Source organism: Macaca fascicularis, chromosome 20 (genome assembly GCF_037993035.2).
Source record: "Macaca fascicularis isolate 582-1 chromosome 20, T2T-MFA8v1.1".
NCBI lineage: Eukaryota > Metazoa > Chordata > Mammalia > Primates > Cercopithecidae > Macaca > Macaca fascicularis.
In genome coordinates, this window is record NC_088394.1 from 2570390 (window position 1) to 2591694 (window position 21305).

The following is a 21305-nucleotide window of genomic DNA, read 5'->3' on the forward strand; positions in this document are numbered from 1 at the left end:
CCAGGCTAGAGTGCAGTGGCTCGATCTCAGCTCACTGAACTTGCGCCTCCTGGGCTCAAATGATCCTCTGGTTTCAGCCTTGGGAGTAGCTGAGACCGTAAGCATGCGCTCCCATGCCTGGCTACTTTTTGGTTTCTTTTTGGTTTATTTTGGTAGAGACAGGGTTTCGCTATATTGCCCAGGCTAGTCTTGAACTGGGCTCAAGCAATCTGCCCACCTCAGCCTCCCAAAGTTCTGGGATTACAGGTATATGTTTTTCTATTAATGAAGCTTACGACCTTAAGTGCTTTGTAGATGTTACAGAACCTCACTTTGCTGTGACAAACCACGTGGTCATGGTGTGTGAGGTTGCCGAGTTTGGGTTGCTAATATTTTGTTAAGGATCTTTACGTCTGTGTTCATGACGGACATTGTTCTGTGGGGTGGGGTGGGGGTGGGGGTGGGGATCATGACGCCTTTCGTCACCTTTAGCCCCTAGACTCAGGGGGCGTGTCTCGTCCTCCACATTCTGAAGATTGTGAATGGCTGTGTTACTGACAGTTCACAGCGGCAGCCCTGTGGGCACAGGCTTCCTGTAGGAACACTTAGGACTTCTCAGTACTATAATTTCTTGTTTTAGGTCTATTCAGATTTTCTGTTTCTGAGTCAATTTAAGTGATTTGTGTCCCTCTGGGAGTTTGTCAGCTTCACCTAGTTGGTTGGTTTTCCCAGTATTCCAAGGCCTGCTCATTTCTGTAAGATTGGTGATGGTGTCCCCTGTTTCATGCTTCTGGCAGTCAGTCTAGCTAAGAGTTTGCCAATTTTGTTGATCTTTTCAAGGAACTTTTGCTTTTTCTGTTTTCTAGTTTACTCATTTCCTCTCTAATCTTTCTTTAGGTTTCATTTGTTTTTCTTTCTAGCTGAAAGTAGAATCCTACTTTTTTTCTTTTTTGAGACCAAGTCTCACTGTCACTCAGGTTGGAGTGCAATGGCATGATCTTGGCTCACTGCAACCTCTGCCTCCCATGTTCAAGCAATTCTCCTGCCTCAGCCTCCCCAGTAGCTGGGATTACAGGCGCCTGCCACCACGCCCGGCTAATTGTATTTTTAGGAGAGATGGGGTTTCTCCATGTTGGCCAGGCTGGTCTCAAATTCCTGACCTCACGTGATCCACCCACCTCGGCTTCCCAAAGTGCTGGGATTACAGGCATGAGCCACTGAGCCCGGCCAAAGCCAACTTTTTTTTTTTTAAAGACAGAGTCTTGCTCTGTCACCCAGGCTGGAGTGCAGTGGTGTGATATCGGCTTACTGCAAGCTCCACCTCCCAGGTTCACACCATTCTCCCACCTCAGCCTCCTGAGTAGCTGGGACAACAGGCACGTGCCACCATGCCCGGCTAATTTTTTCTATTTTTAATAGAGACGGGGTTTCACCATGTTAGCCAGGATGGTCTCGCATCTCCTGACTTCATGATCCATCCGCCTCAGCATCCCAAAATGCTGGGATTACAGGCATGAGCCACCACACCCGGCCAAACGTTTTTTATTTGAGACCCCCTTTTATTACATAGGTGGTTAAAGCTATAAATTTCCCTCTAAGCACTGTCAACTCCCACAACTACTGCCTGCCCCACCACTCCTACCATTCAGATCAGACATCAGGGCCAGGCACCGTGGCTCACACCTGTAATCCCAGCACTTTGGGAGGCAGAGGCGGGTGGATCACCTGAGGTCAGGAGTTCAAGACCAGCCTGGCCAACATGGCAAAACCCCGTCTCTACTAAAAATGCAAAAATTTAGCTGTGCATGGTGGTAGCACCTGTAATCCTAGCTACTCAGGAGGCTGAGGCAAGAGAATCACTTGAGCCCAGGAGGCAGAGGCTGCAGTGAGCTGAGACTATGCCATGGCACTCCAGCCTGGGCAACAGAGCTCCTGTCTCAGGAAAATAAAAGATCAGATGTCAGGCATTTGTTGCATCCACAGAGGGCTGTTAAAATTACTTATTGGTTTACAAATGAGCACAGTGTTATAGAATGGAAGCATTTAAGGTTCTCGCCTAAGAATATTTGCTGACAAACAGAACGAACTCTTTGAACTGGGGTAGGGTTAGTGGGAGAAGCAAGCAGGAGAAGGAATCTGTGTCCTGTCTCCTCACACACACCTGGCTTGAGCGGCATCCCAGAGGGGTCTGTGAGTCTGAGAACAGATCAGTGACCCCTCCGGGGGGATGGGCAATGCGTGTGGTCTGGAAGTACAGTGCCAGCCTTCCTCTTCAATCCACAAGCCTCGGGCCAGGCTTGCTCCTAGGTCCCCAGGGCCGCTCTGCCTCTCCACTCAGAAGAGCCCATCTACAGGACCAGGTGGCAGAGGGGGTGTGGGCCCCACTCCCTTCACAGCTGCACTGACAGGGCAATCGGTCAGTCAGTGAATCAGTCAGATGTTTCGGAACACGCGAGAGGTGGGCGCAGCATTGTGAATGGACTAAATGCCACTCAACTGTGCGATTAATTAATTTCTTTGAGATAGGGTCTCCCTGTCCTCCAAGCCAGAATGCAGTGGCACAAGCAAGGCTCACTGCAGCCTTGGACTCCCAGGCTCAAGCGATCCTCCTGCCTCAGCCTCCTGAGTAGCTAGGACTACAGCTACACACCACCCTGCCCAGGTAACTTATTTATTTATTTATTTATTTATTTTGAGACAGAGTCTTGCTCTGTCGCCCAGGCTGGAGTGCAGTGGCACAATCTCAGCTCACTGCAAGGTCCGCCTCCCAGGTTCACGCCGTTCTCCTGCCTCAGCCTCCCAAGTAGCTGAGACTACAGGCGCCCGCCACCATGCCCGGCTAAGTTTTTTTTTTTGTATTTTTAGTAGAGATGGGGTTTCACCATGTTGACCAGGATGGTCTCGATCTCCTGACCTCAGGTGATCCACCCACCTCGGCCTCCCAAAGTGCTGGGATTACAGGCATGAGCTACCGCGCCCAGCCCTCATACATTTTTTAAGTTTCAGATTAGCCCTAAGGGTTGCCTCTTCCTGCCCTTCCCTCGTAGACCCTCTGCCGCGAGGCACACGCAGAGCCTGGGCAGGACATGTGGCCACCCACCCAGCGCTCCTGGGGTCACAGGCCGAGCACTCCCCAGGTGGCTGCTTCCCCAGAGGGCGGTTTGTGCTTTCCAAGCAGAGATGGGGCTGGGGGTGCTGCTGAGCAGGGCACTGCCTGGAGGTCGCGGGATCTGGCCACCTCTCCCTGCCAGGGGGACCTGAGCAGATCAGACAGGCACGGGCTGCAGAGGTGCCGACCGCAGCCGTGGGTCTGACAGTCGCATCGGCACCCAGCCACAGCAAAGGCACCGGCTCACGCCCACAGACAGGAGTCCCGGGGTGACACGGGGCAGTGTGCCATCACAACCCTCGGGATTCCCCAGGAAGACCTGTGAGGGCAGCCTTTGAAGGGACAAGGGTGGGATGGGGCATGGGAATGAGCGTGGTGCCAGTGGCACGTTGCCAAGAGGCGGAGGCTCTGGGCAGCTGGGGCACGCTTTCCTGCAGTCCCAGCCACCCCCATGCTGGGAGCTTGGGACAGGAGACAGCACAGGCACGGCCACAGCGGCCACTCCAGCTGAGCCAGAGCCCCCGAGCATGGGCAGGAAACTTGGTGAGGAGCCCCCGCCTGCTTCAGGCACAAACACCAAGCCGCCTTCCCCAGCCCAGGACAGCAGCAATGCTGGAGAGCCCATGGCCCCGGTGGGATGGGGTTCTGCTCTCGAAGGGCCCGAGCCCACTCATCCCATGTCAACGCGGATTGTGACGGTGACCTGGGAGCCAGAAAGGTGTCGATTCCTCTGGGGTGGGGTGCTGGTGGCAAAGGGAAGGAGGAAGAACCCAGGGCACCCCAGGTATCCTCTCTCCTCCAGAGCCAGAAAACCCAGGGAGAGAGCACCCCGCCCCCGGGGTCCTGACCTGAAGCATGGGTGGGGGGACTGCAGTGGCTCACGGGGGAGGAGGAAGAAGAGGAAGAAGGCCCGAGGGGATGAGGGGAGGCCTAAAGGCCAGAAGAAAACAGTCTGCAAGTGTGAGTTATGGGAATAAATACTTTTTAAACTTCTCTTATAAATATGCATTAGAACATCCAATAACACAAGCCAAGGGCTGTGAAATTAAGGTTAAATCAAGACTGAATTTCTTGCGCGACCAGCAGGAAAGCCAGTTACCTAAAAGAGCCTCATCCTCAAATGCTCTGAAGGTGCAGGGTGGCCTCAGTCCTGGGGCATCTTGACCAAATGCTCTGAAGGTGCAGGGCAGCCTCAGTCCCGGGGCATCTTGAACTCGTCCTTCTCCTTGCGCACGGCCCTCATGGTGGTCACTGGGTCCGTCTCACGCGCGTGCTGCTGCACCGTCTTCTCCCTGCGGAGGCCGGCACCGGGCTGCAGGCTGTGCAGAGCCATGCCCACCGCCCACCTCAGCAGCCAGGGCCACTGCAGAGGAAGGTGACTCGTGCTGGCTGTAGCCCAGCCCTGGGAAGACACAGAGGGCGGCGAGGCAGCAGCCACTCCCCCCGACAGGTTCTGAACTCCAGGGTCCAGAAGGACTCACGCCCTGGCCAAGGCGCCAGGAAAGGCTGGACCCTGCTCAAGAAGAGTGGTGGAGCTCTGCGGCTGCACCTGCTACAGCTCCCCAGGGCAGCCTCAGCCATCTGGGGTCTCAGATGCACCCCACTGTGTGTGTAGGAGTGGGACTGCCAGAGGGGAGGGGCCTGCGCCCACCACCTGCCCTGGGCCCTCACCTCACTCTCATGAAGGGGTTGTAGGTGAACTCCTCTGCCAGGGTGGATGGCACTGTGGGCTCCCCGATGCTGTACTTCTCCTGCAAGAGAAACACGCCACTTTAATCACAGGAACTTTAAACGATGGCAGACCGGTCATGGGGGCTCACGCCTGTGATCCCAGCACTTTGGGAGGCTAAGGCAGATGGATCACTTGAGCCCTGGAGTTTGAGACCAGCCTGGACAACATGGCGAGACCCCGTGTCTACTAAAAATACAAAAAACTAGCCAGGCATGGTGGCGGGCACCTGTGGTCCCAGCTTCTCGGGGGGCTGAGGTGGGAGGATCCCTTGAGCACAGGTCGAGGCTACAGTGAGCCAAGACTGTGCTACTGCCCTCCAGCCTGGGTGATGGTGACATCAAGTCTCAAAAAAGATGCTCAGAACACCTGGTAACCTTAGGACACCGCTGGACTGACAAAGGCTGAGAAGGAAGGTGAGCAAAGGCCAGAGGGTCTGTGCGTGTGGAAGAGGGAAGAGAAGCCAATGTCCGGGATGAGCCGCACATCCATCTTCCCGCGCCGTCCTGGAGAGCACAGGGACAGAGCTTCCTTTTCATTCACAGGGTTTACATTTCATGTTACGGAGGTAACAATGCAGGAGACACAGAAAAGAAACCACCACAGCTGCACCCTCACAGCGAGCACAGGGAGGAGGAACACGGGAACCCGCAGCAGGGGAGGTCACCTGAGTCCCCGCAGGCAGGCAGCTGGTCACCTCCACTCGCGATGGAGATGCTCTCCCTTCTGACAACACTGACCAGGCAGATGGGTGGAGGCCGGGGGAAGAGAATGCAAACCCAACCACGGGGCCAACAGCAGGAAAACACAGGGCAGCAACAGCGGTCTCCACACAGCTCTGGCCCTTCTACCACAGCCGCACGAGGAGGGCCTCAGGGCAGAGCTCTGACAGAAGCTGCCGGCGCCCACGCACAGGCTCAAGACCACCGCAGCCTCACCCCCGAGGGTCCCCAGCTGCTGTGGGCAGTGGTGTCAATGAGTGACCCTTCAGCGGGTGGAGGCGCACCGAGCGGGGGTCTGACAGATGCCGAGATGGTTTCTCACTAATCCGTTCCTCCCTTCTGGTGAAAACAATCTGAGAATGTTTTATAATATTCCTTGTGTTCCCACCAACATTCTCAATCCCAAAAAATCTTCCTCTACCTCCTATGAGGGAAGAAAAGTTAACATTTCTAAAGGTATCTTTAAAACAGAGGAAGTACAGGGCCGGGCGTGGTGGCTCAAGCCTGTAATCCCAGCACTTTGGGAGGCCGAGACGGGCGGATCACGAGGTCAGGAGATCGAGACCATCCTGGGTAACACGGTGAAACCCCGTCTCTACTAAAAATACAAAAAAACTAGCCGGGCGAGGTGGCAGGCGCCTGTAGTCCCAGCTACTCGGGAGGCTGAGGCAGGAGAATGGCGTGAACCCGGGAGGTGGAGCTTGCAGTGAGCTGAAATCCGGCCACTGCACTCCAGCCTGGGCGACAGAGCGAGACTCCGTCTCAAAAAAAAAAAAAAAAACAGAGGAAGTACAAATTGTCATAAGCTTTTGGGTTACCTATTAAAACGAGTTTTAATGTTGTCGCTGTTTTTCCTACAAAGTATGAAGCATTTAAAGACAAAAATAAGGTCAGTCAGATGAGCGCGGTGGCTCACACCTGTAATCCTAAAGCTTTGGGAGGCCGAGGCAGGTGGATCACCTGAGGTCAGGAGTTCGAGACCAGCCTGGGCAACATGGTGAAACCCCATCTCTACTAAAATACAAAAAATCAGTTGGGTGTGGTGGTGGGTGCCTGTAATCCCAGCTACTCAAGAGGCTGAGGCAGGAGAATCGCTTGAACCCAGGAGGTGGAGGCTGCAGTGAGCCGAGACCACACCACTATACTCCAGCCTGAGCAGCAGAGCAAGACGCCGTCTCCCAAATAAGACAGGCCGGGTACAGTGGCTCAGACCTGTAATCCCAGCACTTTGGGAGGTCAAGGCAGGTGGATCACCTGAGGTCAGGAGTTTGAGACCAGCCTGGCCAACATGGTGAAACCCGGTCTCTACTAAAAATACAAAACCTAGCTGGACATGGTGGCGCATGCTTGTGATCCCAGCTACTGAGGAGGCTGAGGCAGGAGAATCGCTTGAACCCGGGAGGCAGAGGCTGCAGTAGTGAGCCGAGATTGTGCCACTGCACTCCAGCCTGGGTGACAGAGAGAGACTCTGCCTCAAAAAATAAATAAAAAATAAGGTGAGTCCCTGCAGCACAGCTCATAAGAGCTCCACCTTGTGGGTTCGGACTCCAGGGTCCAGAAGGAGTTGAAAACTCTCAACGTCCCTCCTATTGGGATTGGTAAAATGATTTACGGGTGACATCCACGCAGTAGTATATTTTACACCTATTAAAAAGAATGAGGCCGGGCGCAGTGGTTCGTGCCTGTAATCCCAGCACTTTGGGAGGCCAAGGCAGGAGGATCACTTGAGCCCAGCAGTTCAAGACCAGCCTAAGCAACATGGTGAAACCCCCTCTCTACCAAAAATGCAAAAATTAACCAGGCATGATGGCACAGGCCTGTAATCCCAGCTACAGGAGGCTGAGACAGGAGAATCACCTGAACCCGGGAGGCAGAGGTTGCAGTGAGCCGCGATTGTGCCGCTGTACTCCAGCCTGGGCAGCAGAGCAAAACACTGTCTCTCCCCAACCAATTAAAAAAAAACACACAGGCTAGGCACAGCGGCTCATGCCTATAATCCCAGCACTTTGGGATGCTGAGGCAGGCAGATCACGTGGTCAGGAGTTTGAGACCATCCTGGCCAACATGGTGAAACCCCGTCTCTACTAAAAATACAAAAATTACCCAGGCATGGTGGCACATGCCTATAATTCCAGCTACTTGGGAGGCAGAGGTTGCAGTGAGCCGAGATCACGCCCCTGCACTGCAGCCTGGGCAATAAGAGCAAAACGCTGCCAAAAAACAAAAAAAAGGGTACAAATTGTCAAAATCAGGAATGAAAGCAAGAATATCATTCCAGATCCAGCAGACATTTGGTGGGTGGGAATTCATACTAATCTAAATTTTAAAACTATACTAATTCCAAAAAGAAAATACAGGAGCAAATTTTTTGACCTTGGGAGAAGCAAAGATTTCTTAGATGGAAGACAAAAAAGAATGACCCATAAAAGAATCTATTAGACTTCATTAAAATTAAAAACGTTTGCTCAAAAGATACCGCTAAGAAAACCAGAGGCTGCAGAATGGGAGCAGCTCGGCAGGAGGCTGTGTCTCACCAGGGACTGGGCTCCAGCACCTCCTTCCAAAACGCTGGCTCCACTGCCTGCGTGCTGGGAGGACCACACCGTCCTGGCAGGAAAGCAAACACCACAAGCACCAGGGAAGGGGAGTTTGGCAGTTTCTTTAAAAGTCAAACACACCTCCGTCCAGCCTGGCCACTCCCTTCTCCTGGTTCTCCTGGGGCTGGGATGTCCGTCCCTCCAAATGCATGCTGAAATCTGATCCCCAACTAACGGAGGTGTTTGGATGGGGGTCCCCTGTGAGTGGCTGCCCTGCTCCAAGTGTGAATTGTTGCTGTTGGTTCCCACAGGAACTGGTGGTTTAAGAGAACCTTGTGCCCCCCACTCTCTCCTTCCTCTGGCCACACGCTTGGCACCACCAGCTCCTTTCCCCTTCTGCCATGAGCAGCAGCAGCCTGAGGCCTCGCCAGGTGCAGATGCCCAGGCCATGCTGCTTATAGCCTGCACAGCCATGAGCCACCTAAACCTCCTTTCGTAAGTCACCCAGCCTCAAGTATTCCTTTATAGCAACACCACACAGACTAAGACACCAAGGAAGTTAAAATATGCATCCGCTGTGTTTCCAACTAGTATCAACAAATCATCACGACTGGAAGTGCTTAGCGATCACTGAATAACACATGCAAGATCTTGAACACGCAAATTCCAAAACACTGCTGAGAAAAGCTAAAGACCTTAATAAATGGAAAGCTCACAGAAACAATGTTAAGATCTCAATTCTCTCCAAATCAGTTATCACAACAGTCCCAATCAAAAGCCAAGCTAGCTAGCTTGGTAGAAGCTCACAAGATGATTCTAAAAACGGAAATGCAAAAGGCTTAAAACAACTAAAACCATTTTGAAAAAGAACATTGGAGAATTTACACTACTGATGTCAAGACAGCATAGAGCTAGAGTCATCAAGATGCTGTGCTCGGACACCATGGCAAGTCATACAAACCAACGAAACAGAGCAGAGACCAGAGGCAGACTCGGGCATAGAGGGTCCGTTCTCTTTAGAAAGGTGCCAAGGCAATCCAGGGAGGAAAGGACAGTCCTTCGACAGACGGCGCTAAACATGTCGGGATCACACTGCGAGAGAGTGAACCTCTACCCTCACCTCGCACGACACACAAACACCATCTTGAAAGGAAACATTGTAAATTGTAAATATAAAAGCTAAGACTTTAAAACTTCTAGGAAGAAACACAGGAGAAAGTCTTTGTGAGCTAGGGATACGCAAAGATTTCTTAGGGCACAAGAAACATAAAAGAAAAAAAGAGGCCGGGCGCGGTGGCTCAAGCCTGTAATCCCAGCACTTTGGGAGGCCGAGACGGGCGGATCACGAGGTCAGGAGTTCGAGACCATCCTGGCTAACACGGTGAAACCCCCGTCTCTACTAAAAAATACAAAAAACTAGCCGGGCGAGGTGGCGGGCGCCTGTAGTCCCAGCTACTCGGGAGGCTGAGGCAGGAGAATGGCGTAAAAACCCAGGAGGCAGAGCTTGCAGTGAGCTGAGATCCGGCCACTGCACTCCAGCCTGGGTGACACAGCGAGACTCCGTCTCAAAAAAAAAAAAAAAAAAAAAAAGAAAAAAGGAGTGGCTGGTGCGGTGGCTCACGCCTGTAATCCCAAGCATTTCGGGAGCCCAAGGCGGGCGGATCACCTGAGGTTGGGCGTTGGAGTCCAGCCTGATCAACATGGAGAAACCCTGTCTCTATTAAAATACAAAATTAGCTGGGCATGGTGGTGCACGCCTGTAATCCCAGCTACTCAGAAGGCTGAGCCAGGAGAATCACTTGAACCCGGGAGGTAGATGTTGTGGTGAGCTGAGATCCCACCACTGCACTCCAGCCTAGGCAACAAGAGTGAAACTCCGTCTCAAGAAAGAAAAGAAAGAAACGAATAACTTGAACTTCACCAAAACTATAAACTATTTTCCAAAAGACAATGTTAAGAAAATGAAAAGGCAAGCCATGAGCTGGGAGAGAAAAACATCTTTTAAATACGTATCTTCCAGATGATATAAGGAACTCTTACAAGAGCAACCCAACAGGCCGAATCCAATATTTAAAATAGACAAAAGATTGAACATAACAAGAAGGCATCCAAAGGCCAACACACACATGAAAAGATGGTCAACCCCGTTCATCATGGGGAAATATACAACTTAAAGGGAGTGAGACACCACCACATGCAAGTTAGAATGCAAAAATTACAGAGACCAGCGACCCAATGCAGTGCTGGCACAGTGTGGAGCCCTGGAACTCACACGCTGGTGGTGGACTGCAGAGCGGTACAACCATTGGGGAAAACGGTTCATACATTTAACCACACAACACAGCAATTCCACTCTTAGGTAGGTACCCAAGAGCAATAAAAACATATCCACAAAAAGACTTGTACACAAATGTTCATAGCAGCTTTATTCAAATAGCAAAAAACTGGAAACAGAGGAATGGATAAAACAATGATAGCATTTCCACACGATGGGCTACTCAGAGGCAAAGAGCATGTCTGACCCTCACCAACATCGGCGGGGCCGAGAATGCCACAGAGACGACAGAACAATGTGCTTCTGTTCATGGGAACCTCTAGAAAGTGACCCGAGGTCAGAGCAGAGCAACAGCTGGCGGGGACGCCACAGGAGCCTTTGGGGTAAAGTTCCACATCTGGACTGCGGAGGGGATTGCACAGGTGCAAACACATCAACATTCCTCAAACTGCAACCTGCCCACTCCAAAGAGACACACGGGCCAGGCGCAGTGGCTCACGCCTGTAATCCCAAAGCTTTGGGAGGCCGAGGCAGGCGGATCACCTGAAGTCAGGAGTTCAACACCAGCCTGGCCAACATGGCAAAACCCCATCTCTACTAAAAATAGCAAAGTTGGCTGGGCATGCTGGCGGCCCCGTAATCTCAGCTACTCAAGAGGCTGAGGCAGGGAGACTTTTTTTTTTGAGACAGTGTCTCGCTCTGTCGCGTCTGAAGTGCAGTGGCATGATCTCTGCTCACTGCCACCTCTGCCTCCTGGGTTCAAGCGATTCTCCTGCCTCAGCCTCCCAAGTAGCTGGGACCACAGGCACATGCCACCACGTCCAGCTAATTTTTTGCATTTTTAGTAGAGACGCGGTTTCACCATGTTGGCCAGGATGGTCTCGATCTCCTCACCTTGTGATCCACCCACCTCGGCCTCCCAAGGTGCTGGCATTACAGGCGTGAGCCACCACGCCCGGCCAGCAGGGAGAATTTCTTGAACCCAGGAGGTGGAGGTTGCAGTGAGCCGAGATTACGCCACTGTACTCCAGCCTGGGCGACAGAAGGAGACTCCGTCACACAAAAAAAAAAAAAAAAAAAAAAAAGAATATTTATGATTCCTCTGATTTAGAGTTTCAATTTCTTTTTTTTTTTTTTTTTTTTTTTTTGAGATGGAGTCTCGCTCTGTCGCCCAGGCTGGAGTGCAGTGGCCGGATCTCAGCTCACTGCAAGCTCCGCCTCCCGGGTTCCCGCCATTCTCCTGCCTCAGCCTCCCGACTAGCTGGGACTACAGGCGCCCGCCACCTCGCCCGGCTAGTTTTTTTGTATTTTGTAGTAGAGACGGGGTAGAGTTTCAATTTTTATGAATAAATATTATAAAATAACATAAAACTCTACATTGAAAAAGATGCTCAACAAAAACAAGTGATTTATTTAAAACAATAAACCTGTTGAAGGCAGCGACTCTCCACTCAGCAGAGGGAAGCCACGCCTGAGACGCCCGGTGTGTGTGCTTCCGACAGCGTTTCCAGCGAATCGGGGAAACACCCCTGGAGAGCCCCGCCGGCTCCTGCAGTCCTGGCCCAGCGGCCTGGGCTACGCCGTGGAGGCTCACGCGGGGCCGTCACGGAGATAAGAGTCCTTTGGACACAGAGCCACGTTCTGTAGCCTGGAGAGCCAGCAGAGCCACGTGGTGCCAGCCTGACCCCACTGCTCAGAATATGGGAACAGGCCGGGCACGTGTTAGACATGCAGCGTCTGAGGCAGAGGGATCTCAACGGAACCCTGGGTTGGCCATGCAGGGCGAGCTGGGCCACACTGGCCTGAGTCCCAGGCCTGCTCTCTGGGCTCGGAGGGGTGGCTGTCTACCCACTCTGGCGACCCCGCCGTGCACAGTAGCCCTGAGCAGCCCACAGGAAAGCACTGCACAGTGACGGCCCCACTCACCTTGGCCCAGGCCAGCTTCTCCTGGATGGCGGCATTGCCGGGCTCCACGTGGCGCGCAAACTTGAGGTTGTTGATGGTGTACTCGTGGCCACAATAGACTCTCTGAGGAAACAGGTGACAGTTGAGCTCACAAGGCTGTTACCATCCGTGGAAGTCCTCAGGGACGGGACCTGGACCCTCCCGGGGGGGTGTCCAGTGAGTGGGTGCCAGAAGGGAGAGCAGGCCCGCCCTGGGTGAGGCCCTCCAAACCCCGGCCCACAGGGAGGCGCTGCCTACTGTGTCTGGGGGCAGCCGGCCCAAGACCTCCAGCAGAGCTTTACACATCTCATCCGCAGTCCCTTCATAGAACTTCCCGCAGCCAGCCACAAACAAGGTATCACCTGGAAACAAGGACAGCCATAAGGTGGGGACCACTCGAGGCTGGTGGCTGGGACTCAGGAGGAGGCCAGAAGCAGGGTGACACTCACCAGCAAGGCCCAGGCCCCAAACCCTGGCTGCCCTCCAGCCACGGCTGCCCAGACTCAGCACCCTGCATTCTGGCTCCCACACCTCCTTCCAAGTCTCAGCTGACAGTGCCAACCACGCGACTGGCCGTGCAGACCCAAAACCCAGTCACTCCTCCCTCCCAGCCCCACCAACTGTGGCTCTGAGACCCTCCCAAACCCAGCCCTCTCCCCGAACACCCAGCAGCCTCTCTCAGGCCCATGCCCGGCTCCCGTCTTCCCTTGGCCCCAGCAGCCAGCGCCACCCCGTGACCAAGGTCTCACCACCCTGGCTGAGCTGACCGGAACCACCTCTCACCCACGGCGGGGGATACGGCCCGAGTGTGGCTCTGGGCCACCAGGATGCCTCCCGGTCATGCAAGGCCCACATCGAGTCACCGGGTGAAACCCCGCACTGTGAGGCCAGTCGGGACCAGACGACAGTAACAAGCATGGGAGGCAGCCCCCGCCCCCAGCAGCCTCCACACCGCCTTGAAGGTCGCAGCCATGAAGGGCCCAGCCTACAGTGGGGCCGTCCCCTGGCCATATGACCTCCAGAGGTGCCTCCACGGGTCTGCAACAACCCTGGGAGGCAGGCAGGGCCCCTAGACTGGCACAGGTCCCCAAGTCCACACTACGGCATCGAGAACACAGCCCCAGGGCTGAGCCACCTCTCGCCCTGCCAGAAGAAACTGACTCCTTTCCTGTGGGATCCGCCAGGACCCCAGCTGTCCAGCAGTCTCCGCCAGCACAGCCCTTGCAGCAGGCGTAACTTCCTTCAAGACCACGATCCAAACCCGTTGGAGGAAACAGCCAGTCCCACCACAAGGCTCCCAGCACCCACCCCGGGTCCTCACAGCGGTGCAGAAGGCCATGAAGCTGCCCCCGTGAGCCTGTCTGGCAGGAGACACAGGGTCTTCACAAAGAACCACCGCCCCCCACACCCAAACACGCACCTGTGAACACAGCAGGGGGCTCCGAGCCGCCGGGCCTGCTCACGAAGTAACAGATGTGTCCTGAAGTGTGGCATGGTGTCGCCAGGCACTTGACGTTGAGAGACCCCACCTTAAAGCAAGCAACCGCATGTGCTCCCAAACACCCTGGAGAGCGTCGCCCGGGGTCACGGCGCGCAGCCTGGGCCCTACGGGGCCTGCTCAGCTCCGAGGGAAATGCCTGTGAAGGTTAGGCGGGCGCTCCCCGCCACGGGACTGGGGGACTCACTCCATGGGCGCGCCCCCAAGTGCGGGGCCACCCTGGAACAAGAGCGCTTGCATGTAAAACACCAAGGGGCTTGTTTTCTCCTTCAAAACTGGGCCGAATCCATGCAGGGCATCTGGCTAGGAAAGACGGCTTTCCTTCCCACACATGAACTTTTGTTTTCCTCTGTCCCCATCTGCCCCAATTCTTTACTTCAAAAATGTTCACACCTTCAAAAAGGCTGAAGACCCCCTCGCAGCGGCCTCCCGCCCGTGCGCTGCGCTCTCGAACCGGGACCCCGCCCACGTGGCCCACGCCCCAGGGTCTCGGAGCCCTGCTTCACAGCCCCGCACACGGCCGTGTTTCGCACACTCCTGTCCTTGTGCCTAGACAGAGAAGACCGTCCATGCTACCGCAGAGGACCACTGGGAGCACTCCCGGGTCACCGGGTTAGGGAGCAGAGAGGACGCAGGGAGGCCCCCACTGCTCCTGGCAGGGCCACGCTGGGGCACCTCCAGGGCTCACTCCTTACCTGCAGTGTGGACAGGTGGGTGATTTTGTGCGTCAGGGCCCCGATACGGTCGTCACCCCCGTACACCTTCAGTCCCGACTGCAGCTTGACCAGTTTCTCATTCCCGCCAGCATGGTCCCTGGAAGTCAAACGGGAGACCTGGGCTGCCTGCTGAGCTGAGGGGGCTGCCTGCTGCTTTTAAACCCTGGTCAAACGGGACGCTTATTTTGCACACACAAAGGAAGCCGAGGAAGCAAATCACAGACACCTGCATGATCCTGTGGCCTGGGTTCCGGGCGTGGGGGCCTGGGGTTATCACCTGGACGTCTTTACAAACCACCACCTGGTTCCACCCCCACGTCCTGGTGCAGTGGGTCTGGGGAGCGCCTGGGGGTGGGGTTTTTTAGTTTTGAAAGCTCCCAGCTGATCCTGATGTGCTGCCCAGTTTGTGACCCGAAACTCTGGCAGAAGATCAAACTGTTCAGCATGGGAATCACCTGGGGTGCGTCTGGGATGAGCAGCTGGCCCGAGGCAGTCTGTCTGCAGAGGAGGCCAGCCTGGGCCAGCTCCAGGCCTTCTGATGCGCAGCAGGTGGAGGTGCCTCCTGCGCGCCCGGGTTTGCCCAGGGGAACCTGCCTGACCTGCATTTCAGACAGGGGCGGTCGCAGGAGCCCTTCCCGGGCCTCACATGACATCACAGACTCCTTCACGTGCCTCCATGAAAACTCCAACGACCACACCAGAAACCACCCGCCTTGGCACCACTGGGCCCCAAGATAACAGGGTGGAGTGGTGGCTGCAGCCCTCTGCCCCTCCCACCCTTCAGGAAGGCACAGCACACAGGCCTCGGTCTGCCCATCACCACCCACCACCAGTGAGCAAACCCCACCCCGCTGAAGCTAGCGCCTGGTTTAGGACTTCCCATGCCGGCATGAACGTCTGAGGGGCCGGGAACTAAAAAGCACCACAGTGTTAGAAAGAAACGTCTGCAGCGAGGCCAGGAGAGGCAGGGAGCTGCAACAAGCTGTGATGCGTCAGGCAGCCACACGCAGGCCACCACCAGGGTTCCCTGGAGGAGGCATGGTGGCAGCAGGGGCCTCACACGACAGGCAGGTGAATGTGCTGAGAGAAAGCAGCTCAGCCACACAGGACAAGGGCCAGGGAGGCTGCCAGCACCGCCCCTCGAGCCCAGGTCCCTGCATGGACACCTCTGATGACCCCGCAGAGGCTTGTGAGGCCCGACTCACAGAGCCTGAGACTCTCCAGGCCTGAGTCTGACTGTGTGTGAACCGTGACGCTTCCATCAAACCCTGGCCAAGCGCTCCCACCACCAAGAAGAGGACAAAAGGCTTCATTTCACCCCGACACAGAGGCTGGGGAAGCCACAGTTCAGAGGCCCTAAAGCAGTGCCAGACGGGTCCCGGCTCAGGAGAAAGGTGCCGGCTGCCCTCAGGTGCTTGCTTGGCAAAAAGAAGAAATAGCCAAATAAACATTTTTTTCTAGCTTTGAAGAGCCTCAAAAATTTCCAAAAGCCGAACAAGGGCCTTGAGCAGGCAATGCCAGCCCTAGAACCCAGACACAGCGCTTTATTCATCTATTTTCAAGGATTTTAAAAAACCCAACCTCTCCAGATATGGCTGCTTGTCTTTTGTTTTTTTGAGATGGAGTCTCGCTCTGTCACCCAGGCTGGAGTGCAATGCCACAGTCTCGTCTCATGCAACCTCCACCTCCAGGGTTCAAGTGATTCTCCTGCTTCAGCCTCCCGAATAGCTGAGATTACAGGCTCCTGCCACCACGCCCAGGTAATTTTTGTATTTTCAGTAGAGACTGGGTTTCACCATGTTGGCCAGGCTGGTCCTGACCTCGTGACCCACCCACCTCAGCCTACCAAAATGCTGGGATTATAGGCATAAGCCACTGTGCCCGGCCGGCTGCTTGTTTTTTTGTTTTTTGTTTTTTTAAATAAAACTCACCTGTAAAGTCATTTCCTCCCCAACATTGAGGCCAACGTGCCAGGGCACAAGCCCGCGTGGCCCAGGAGAGAGCAGGGGGGTGGGGCCTGAGGGTAAGGCTGCAGCCTTCTCCCCTCACCCTGCAGGCCTCGGGGCCTCAGAGTCACTGCAGCACCAGACTCGCCCCTTGGGGGCGACGGTGAGCCCCGGGTCTTTCTCAGAAGTCTGCTGGGGGCCTATCCTCACACAGCAGACAGAGACATGGGGGGAGACAGGCCTCGATGTCCCTAAACCCACCAGGGCGAGAAGTGAGCCGGGTCCCGCACCCCTAGGTGAGACGCAGGCCCCCGTGGCGCCAGCACTTACCAGTGGTGGTGGGTGGTGAGCACTGTGGTCAGTTTCACCCCATGCTTTCTCGCCGCGTCCACGACCTGCAGTGACCCCAGGCAGGACAAAGGCCCATCACACTCCCAGGCCTGGCTTGCCGGCCTACACAGTAGGGTGCCCAGCGGAACCCAGGACATGCCAGGAGGGGCCGCTGACATGGCCTGTCCTGACCCTGCCAGCTTGCCCTGCTCCAGCAGAGCCAGTGAAAAGCACCTTCTCCTTCCTGCTCAGCCTGACTCTTGCAACTACCTACGACTGCCCCAAGCCCCTCTAGCTCTGAGGGCACCACCCCCAGAGGTAGCATGCAGGGGCAGAAAGCCTCCAAGAAGAGCCAAGTGCCCGGAATTTTACGGCACAGCGTTTTCTGTCACTGCCTCTTGCCTCCACGCTTTGTGGGGCCCTGTAACAGAGTGGCTGGCGACTAATTTCCATTTAGCTTAGGCAAAATTGCAAGGACACTGCGGTTAGGAAACCCATCGGGGGTGAGAACTCCGAGCTGGATGATGAGGGCAGAGAGAGCTGGGCACAGCCATGCGCACCTTCTGGGGCTGCACCGGGTCCACGATGGCAGCCTCCTTGGTCTCATCATCGATGACCAGGTACATGTAGTTGTCGGTCAGGGCAGGGAGCACCTCCACCTTCATGGTGCCCTCGTCCACGGTCAGATTCTTCCGCAAATCTGTGTGGTGGAGAACTCCCAGCAGGGCTGGACCTGCAGACACAGAGCACAACTCAGCGGGTGCCCACGCCAGGCCCTCCACGACAGGACGCACAAAATGCAGTGCTTCCCAGCCTTTCTAGGTTCCTTTGAAAGGGAATATCCTGGCCAGGTACGGTGGTTCTTTTTTCTTTTTTTTTTTTTTGAGACGGAGTCTCACTCTGTTACCCAGGCTGGAGTGCGGTGGCACGGTCTCGGCTCACTGCAAGCTGTGCCTCTCGGGTTCACGCCATTCTCCTGCCTCAGCCTCCTGAGTAGCTGGGACTACAGGCGCTGCCACCACGCTTGGATAATTTTTTGTATTTTTAGCAGAGAGGGGGTTTCACCGTGTTAGCCAGGATGGTCTCGATCTCCTGACCTCATGATCCGCCTGCCTCGGCCTCCCAAAGTGTTGGGATTACAGGCGTGAGCCACCGTGCCTGGCTGATACAGTGGTTCTTGCCGGGAATCCCAGCGCTTTAAGAGACTGAGGTGGGAGGACTGCTTGAGGGCAGGAGTTTGAAACCAGCCTGGGCAACATAGCAAGACCTTGTCTCTACAAATTTAAAAATTAGCCAGGCCTGGTGGTGCGTGCCTGTAGTCCCAGCTACTCCAGAGGCTTAAGCCCGGCAGTTTGAAGCTGCAGTGACCTATGACTGTGCCACTGCACTCCAGCCTGGGTGACAAGACAAGAACCTGTTAATAAAAAAAAAAAAAGAAAGAAAAAGAAAAAGAAAGAAAAACAAACAAAAAAAAGAACCAAAACGAGTATCTTCATATATCCCTAAGGAAAACATAGGAACTGACTCATGCTCACATTCATGGAAATCAACTGTTTCAGACTTATGATCTCTATTTTCTTTTTTGAGAACTCTAAAAGGACAGGATGGCCAGCTTGTGACTGTGAGGCAAACTGCTGCTAGTTCTGGGGTATTCACACCCTGGACTCGGACAGAACATGAAGAAGGGAACGCAGACTGGGGGTGCCCCAGCCTGGCCATCTGCCCTCCAGCAAGCTGTGTTGCCACCACTGATTAAGCGAGCCTGCATTCCATGCAGTTACAGCCCTTCTCAGCCTCTAGCCAGAAAGAACCAATACTTGACAGCAGGCTGAGGCAGGAGAATCACTTGAACCTGGGAGGTGGAAGTTGCAGTGAGCCAAGCTTGCCCCACTGTAATCCAGCCTGGGTGACAGAGTGAGACTCTGTCTCAGAAAAAAACCAATACTTGCTCTTGAATGGCACGAATGTGAGATGTGCACAAGAATCAGCAGTTCCTTTGAGATGGAAAGCCGGCCACAACTGCGCCAGATTCAACTGTGGAAGATACAAAACCACCATCCAACTGACCCAAAGGACTCTGCCACAGGGGCCCAGGAGGTGGGAGGAGTGGGTGGCCAAGGGACAAAAGCGTCTACCACCCAGTCGACCAACGCAAAAGTATTTTCAGCAATGAAACTCCTACTAAATCTAAAAATACATGGAGGCCTCGACAATACCTTCAGTTCCGCTCTACAGGGGGCAGAAACCACAGAAGGTGGCAGGGGACAGTGCAATCCTGGGATAGGTGCCAGGGCAGGGGCTTCTCCCAAAAGGGATCCAGAAATGGGCAGCACCCTCCAACTGACAGACACACACGTCTCCAGGGCCCATCTAAATGGGGAATCCGACCTTATTTCCACAGCCAGAGAAACTGCCCAAACTATAGTTTCACTGTTCAAGGATATCCTATCACCCGTCTGACAATCAGCTGGGCATTTTCCAGATCATTCTCCTCAGGTACAATATACTGAGATTTCTATATGAGCAGCTTCCTGCGATATTCCCCTTCCCCTTAGCCTCAGTACCACCCCAGCCCAAAGAGCACACCAAGCAGTGTGGGTGCTGGGGGCGGCAGGTGGGGTACAGAAGGGCTGCGACAGGATTCCCTGAGTGCCAAGGCATCCTCCTGGAAAGGAGCTCCATTGATACTAGCAGAACATTACAAACAAAAATATTACCCATGTGCAGTGGCCATGCCTGTCATCCTAGCACTTTGGGAGGCTGAGGCAGGTGAATCACTTGAGGTCAGGAGTTAGAGACCAGCCTGGCCAACATGGTGAAACCCCATCTCTACTCAAATACAAAAATTAGCCGGGCGTGTTGGCGAGTGCCTGTAGTCCCAGCTACTCAGGAGGCTGAGGCAGGAGACTTGCTTGAGCGTGGGAGGCAGAGGTTGCAGTGAGCCAAGATTGGCCACTGCACTGCCTCACAACTGGTGCTCAGCCTCCCATGGGGACCATCACAGCCTCCTAAAGAAGCTGACAACCCATGGAGGTGCCTTTATTTCTGAGGAAAGACGCAGCTGGTGCCAGCACCAGCAGAAACCTTATTCCCTTTCCCTATCACTCAGCCCAACACTGCCTGGAAAATGTTCCCGGCTCGCTGTTTTGTAACTGTAATACTTTGTACAAACAGGCCAAGGACCTGCAGCTTGGGGCCTGGGCCAAGTCCAGAAATGTTTGGTTTGGCCCACAGAAAAAAATTTTTTTTTTTTTTTTTTTGAGATATGGTCTCACTCTGTCGCCTAGGCTACAGTGCAGTGGTGCGATCACGGGTCACTGCAGCCTCGACCTCCTGGACTCAAGCGATCCTCCCACCTCAGCCACCAAAGTGACTGAGACTACGGTTGTGTGTCACCACGCCCGGCTGATTTTGTTTAGTTTTTATAGAGATGAGGTCTCAACATGTTGACAGGCTGGTCTGGAACTCCTGGACTCAAGGGATCCTCCCGCCTTGGCTTCCCAAACTGCTGGGATGACAGGCGTGCGTCACTGCACTTCTTTCTTAAATCAGGAAGTTTCACAGCATCTTGCTTCCCTTGAACTGGGCGGCACTAAATACGGGGGCTGGGGGATCCCTTAGAATGAGGCAGGCACGCCCTGCCGATGCACACAGTCCCGCTGGAACTCTCTGCCTGGGCCCTTATGAATGTCCCTAATGTCCCTAAAACTGTAATTCTGAGGACCTCTAAATCCATGTCCGTTCCTTACCAATGGGGACATTTTACCCCCTGCAGAGCCTTGACAGCTTTTGGGGAGATCTGGAAACCGCCAGGGATGCCTCCCTGCCTGCGCCTCCGCCCGCCCAGTGCCCTGCGCTGCGCACCCGCCCGGGGCGCTGGCCTGGCCGGCCTCGCGACCACCTCGGGCGAATGACACGCCGGGTCCCCAGACAGGGAGGCTCCGGCGCCGGGCGGGCAGCTCCACCACCGCAGGCGGCGCCGCGAGAGCGCGGTCGTTGCAGCCGGGCAGCAGGTGCGGGGTGGGCCAGGCGTCCCGGGGCCCTGCCCGCTGCGCCTCAGAGCCGCGCCCCAGGCTCTCCTCGGCGCCGGCCCGGGCAGGACGCGATGCCCTGGAGGCGTCAGAGGCACGGCCGGCCCAGCCCGAGCGTGGAGGCCGCGGCGGACGCAGGCCTGGCCCTGCTTACCTAGCGCTTTCCGCACCCGCGGCCCCGCGCCCGCTCCGCGCCCGCCTCAGCGCCTGCGCCGCCTCCACTCGAGCCGGGCAGCGCGGCCTCAGGCACCTGCGCAACAGAAACCGCGTCAGCGGCCGCCAACCGACGGCCCGGCGCCGCCCGCTGCCCGCCCCGCCAGGCCCGCGTCCCCTGACCCACACCGCCCCGTCGCACCCACCCAGGCCTCGGCGGGCGCAGGCGACTCCCAACGCGGCGAGACTGCGACGGCCCAGCAGCCCGCGGCCCAGCACCATGACCGGAGCCGGGCTGGACGGCCGGGCGGCTCCGGGCTGCAAAACACCGGCGTC

The 21305-nt window shown here is 55.4% G+C and overlaps 1 protein-coding gene across 6 annotated transcripts; it reads right to left on the reverse strand.

Annotated features, from left to right (window-relative positions):
- Window positions 1–4053: 4053 nt before the first annotated feature.
- Window positions 4054–21296, reverse strand: HAGH (hydroxyacylglutathione hydrolase). 6 transcript variants are annotated; one of them, XM_005590906.4, is made up of 10 exons: window positions 21176–21296; window positions 20971–21066; window positions 17346–17518; window positions 16786–16850; window positions 14489–14606; window positions 13716–13824; window positions 12554–12657; window positions 12278–12379; window positions 4760–4839; window positions 4054–4380 (listed from the first exon to the last, which is right to left on the reverse strand). In XM_005590906.4, the coding sequence occupies exons 3-10, from the start codon at window positions 17448–17450 to the stop codon at window positions 4281–4283; spliced, it is 783 nt and encodes a 260-aa protein (XP_005590963.1). In that variant the 5' UTR covers window positions 17451–17518; window positions 20971–21066; window positions 21176–21296; the 3' UTR covers window positions 4054–4280. The 6 variants fall into 6 exon arrangements, with proteins under 6 accessions (XP_005590963.1, XP_045238355.2, XP_073884634.1 ...); XM_045382420.2 differs by lacking the exon at window positions 20971–21066; XM_074028533.1 differs by lacking the exons at window positions 4054–4380; window positions 4760–4839 and adding an exon at window positions 10477–10753.
- Window positions 21297–21305: the final 9 nt, after the last annotated feature.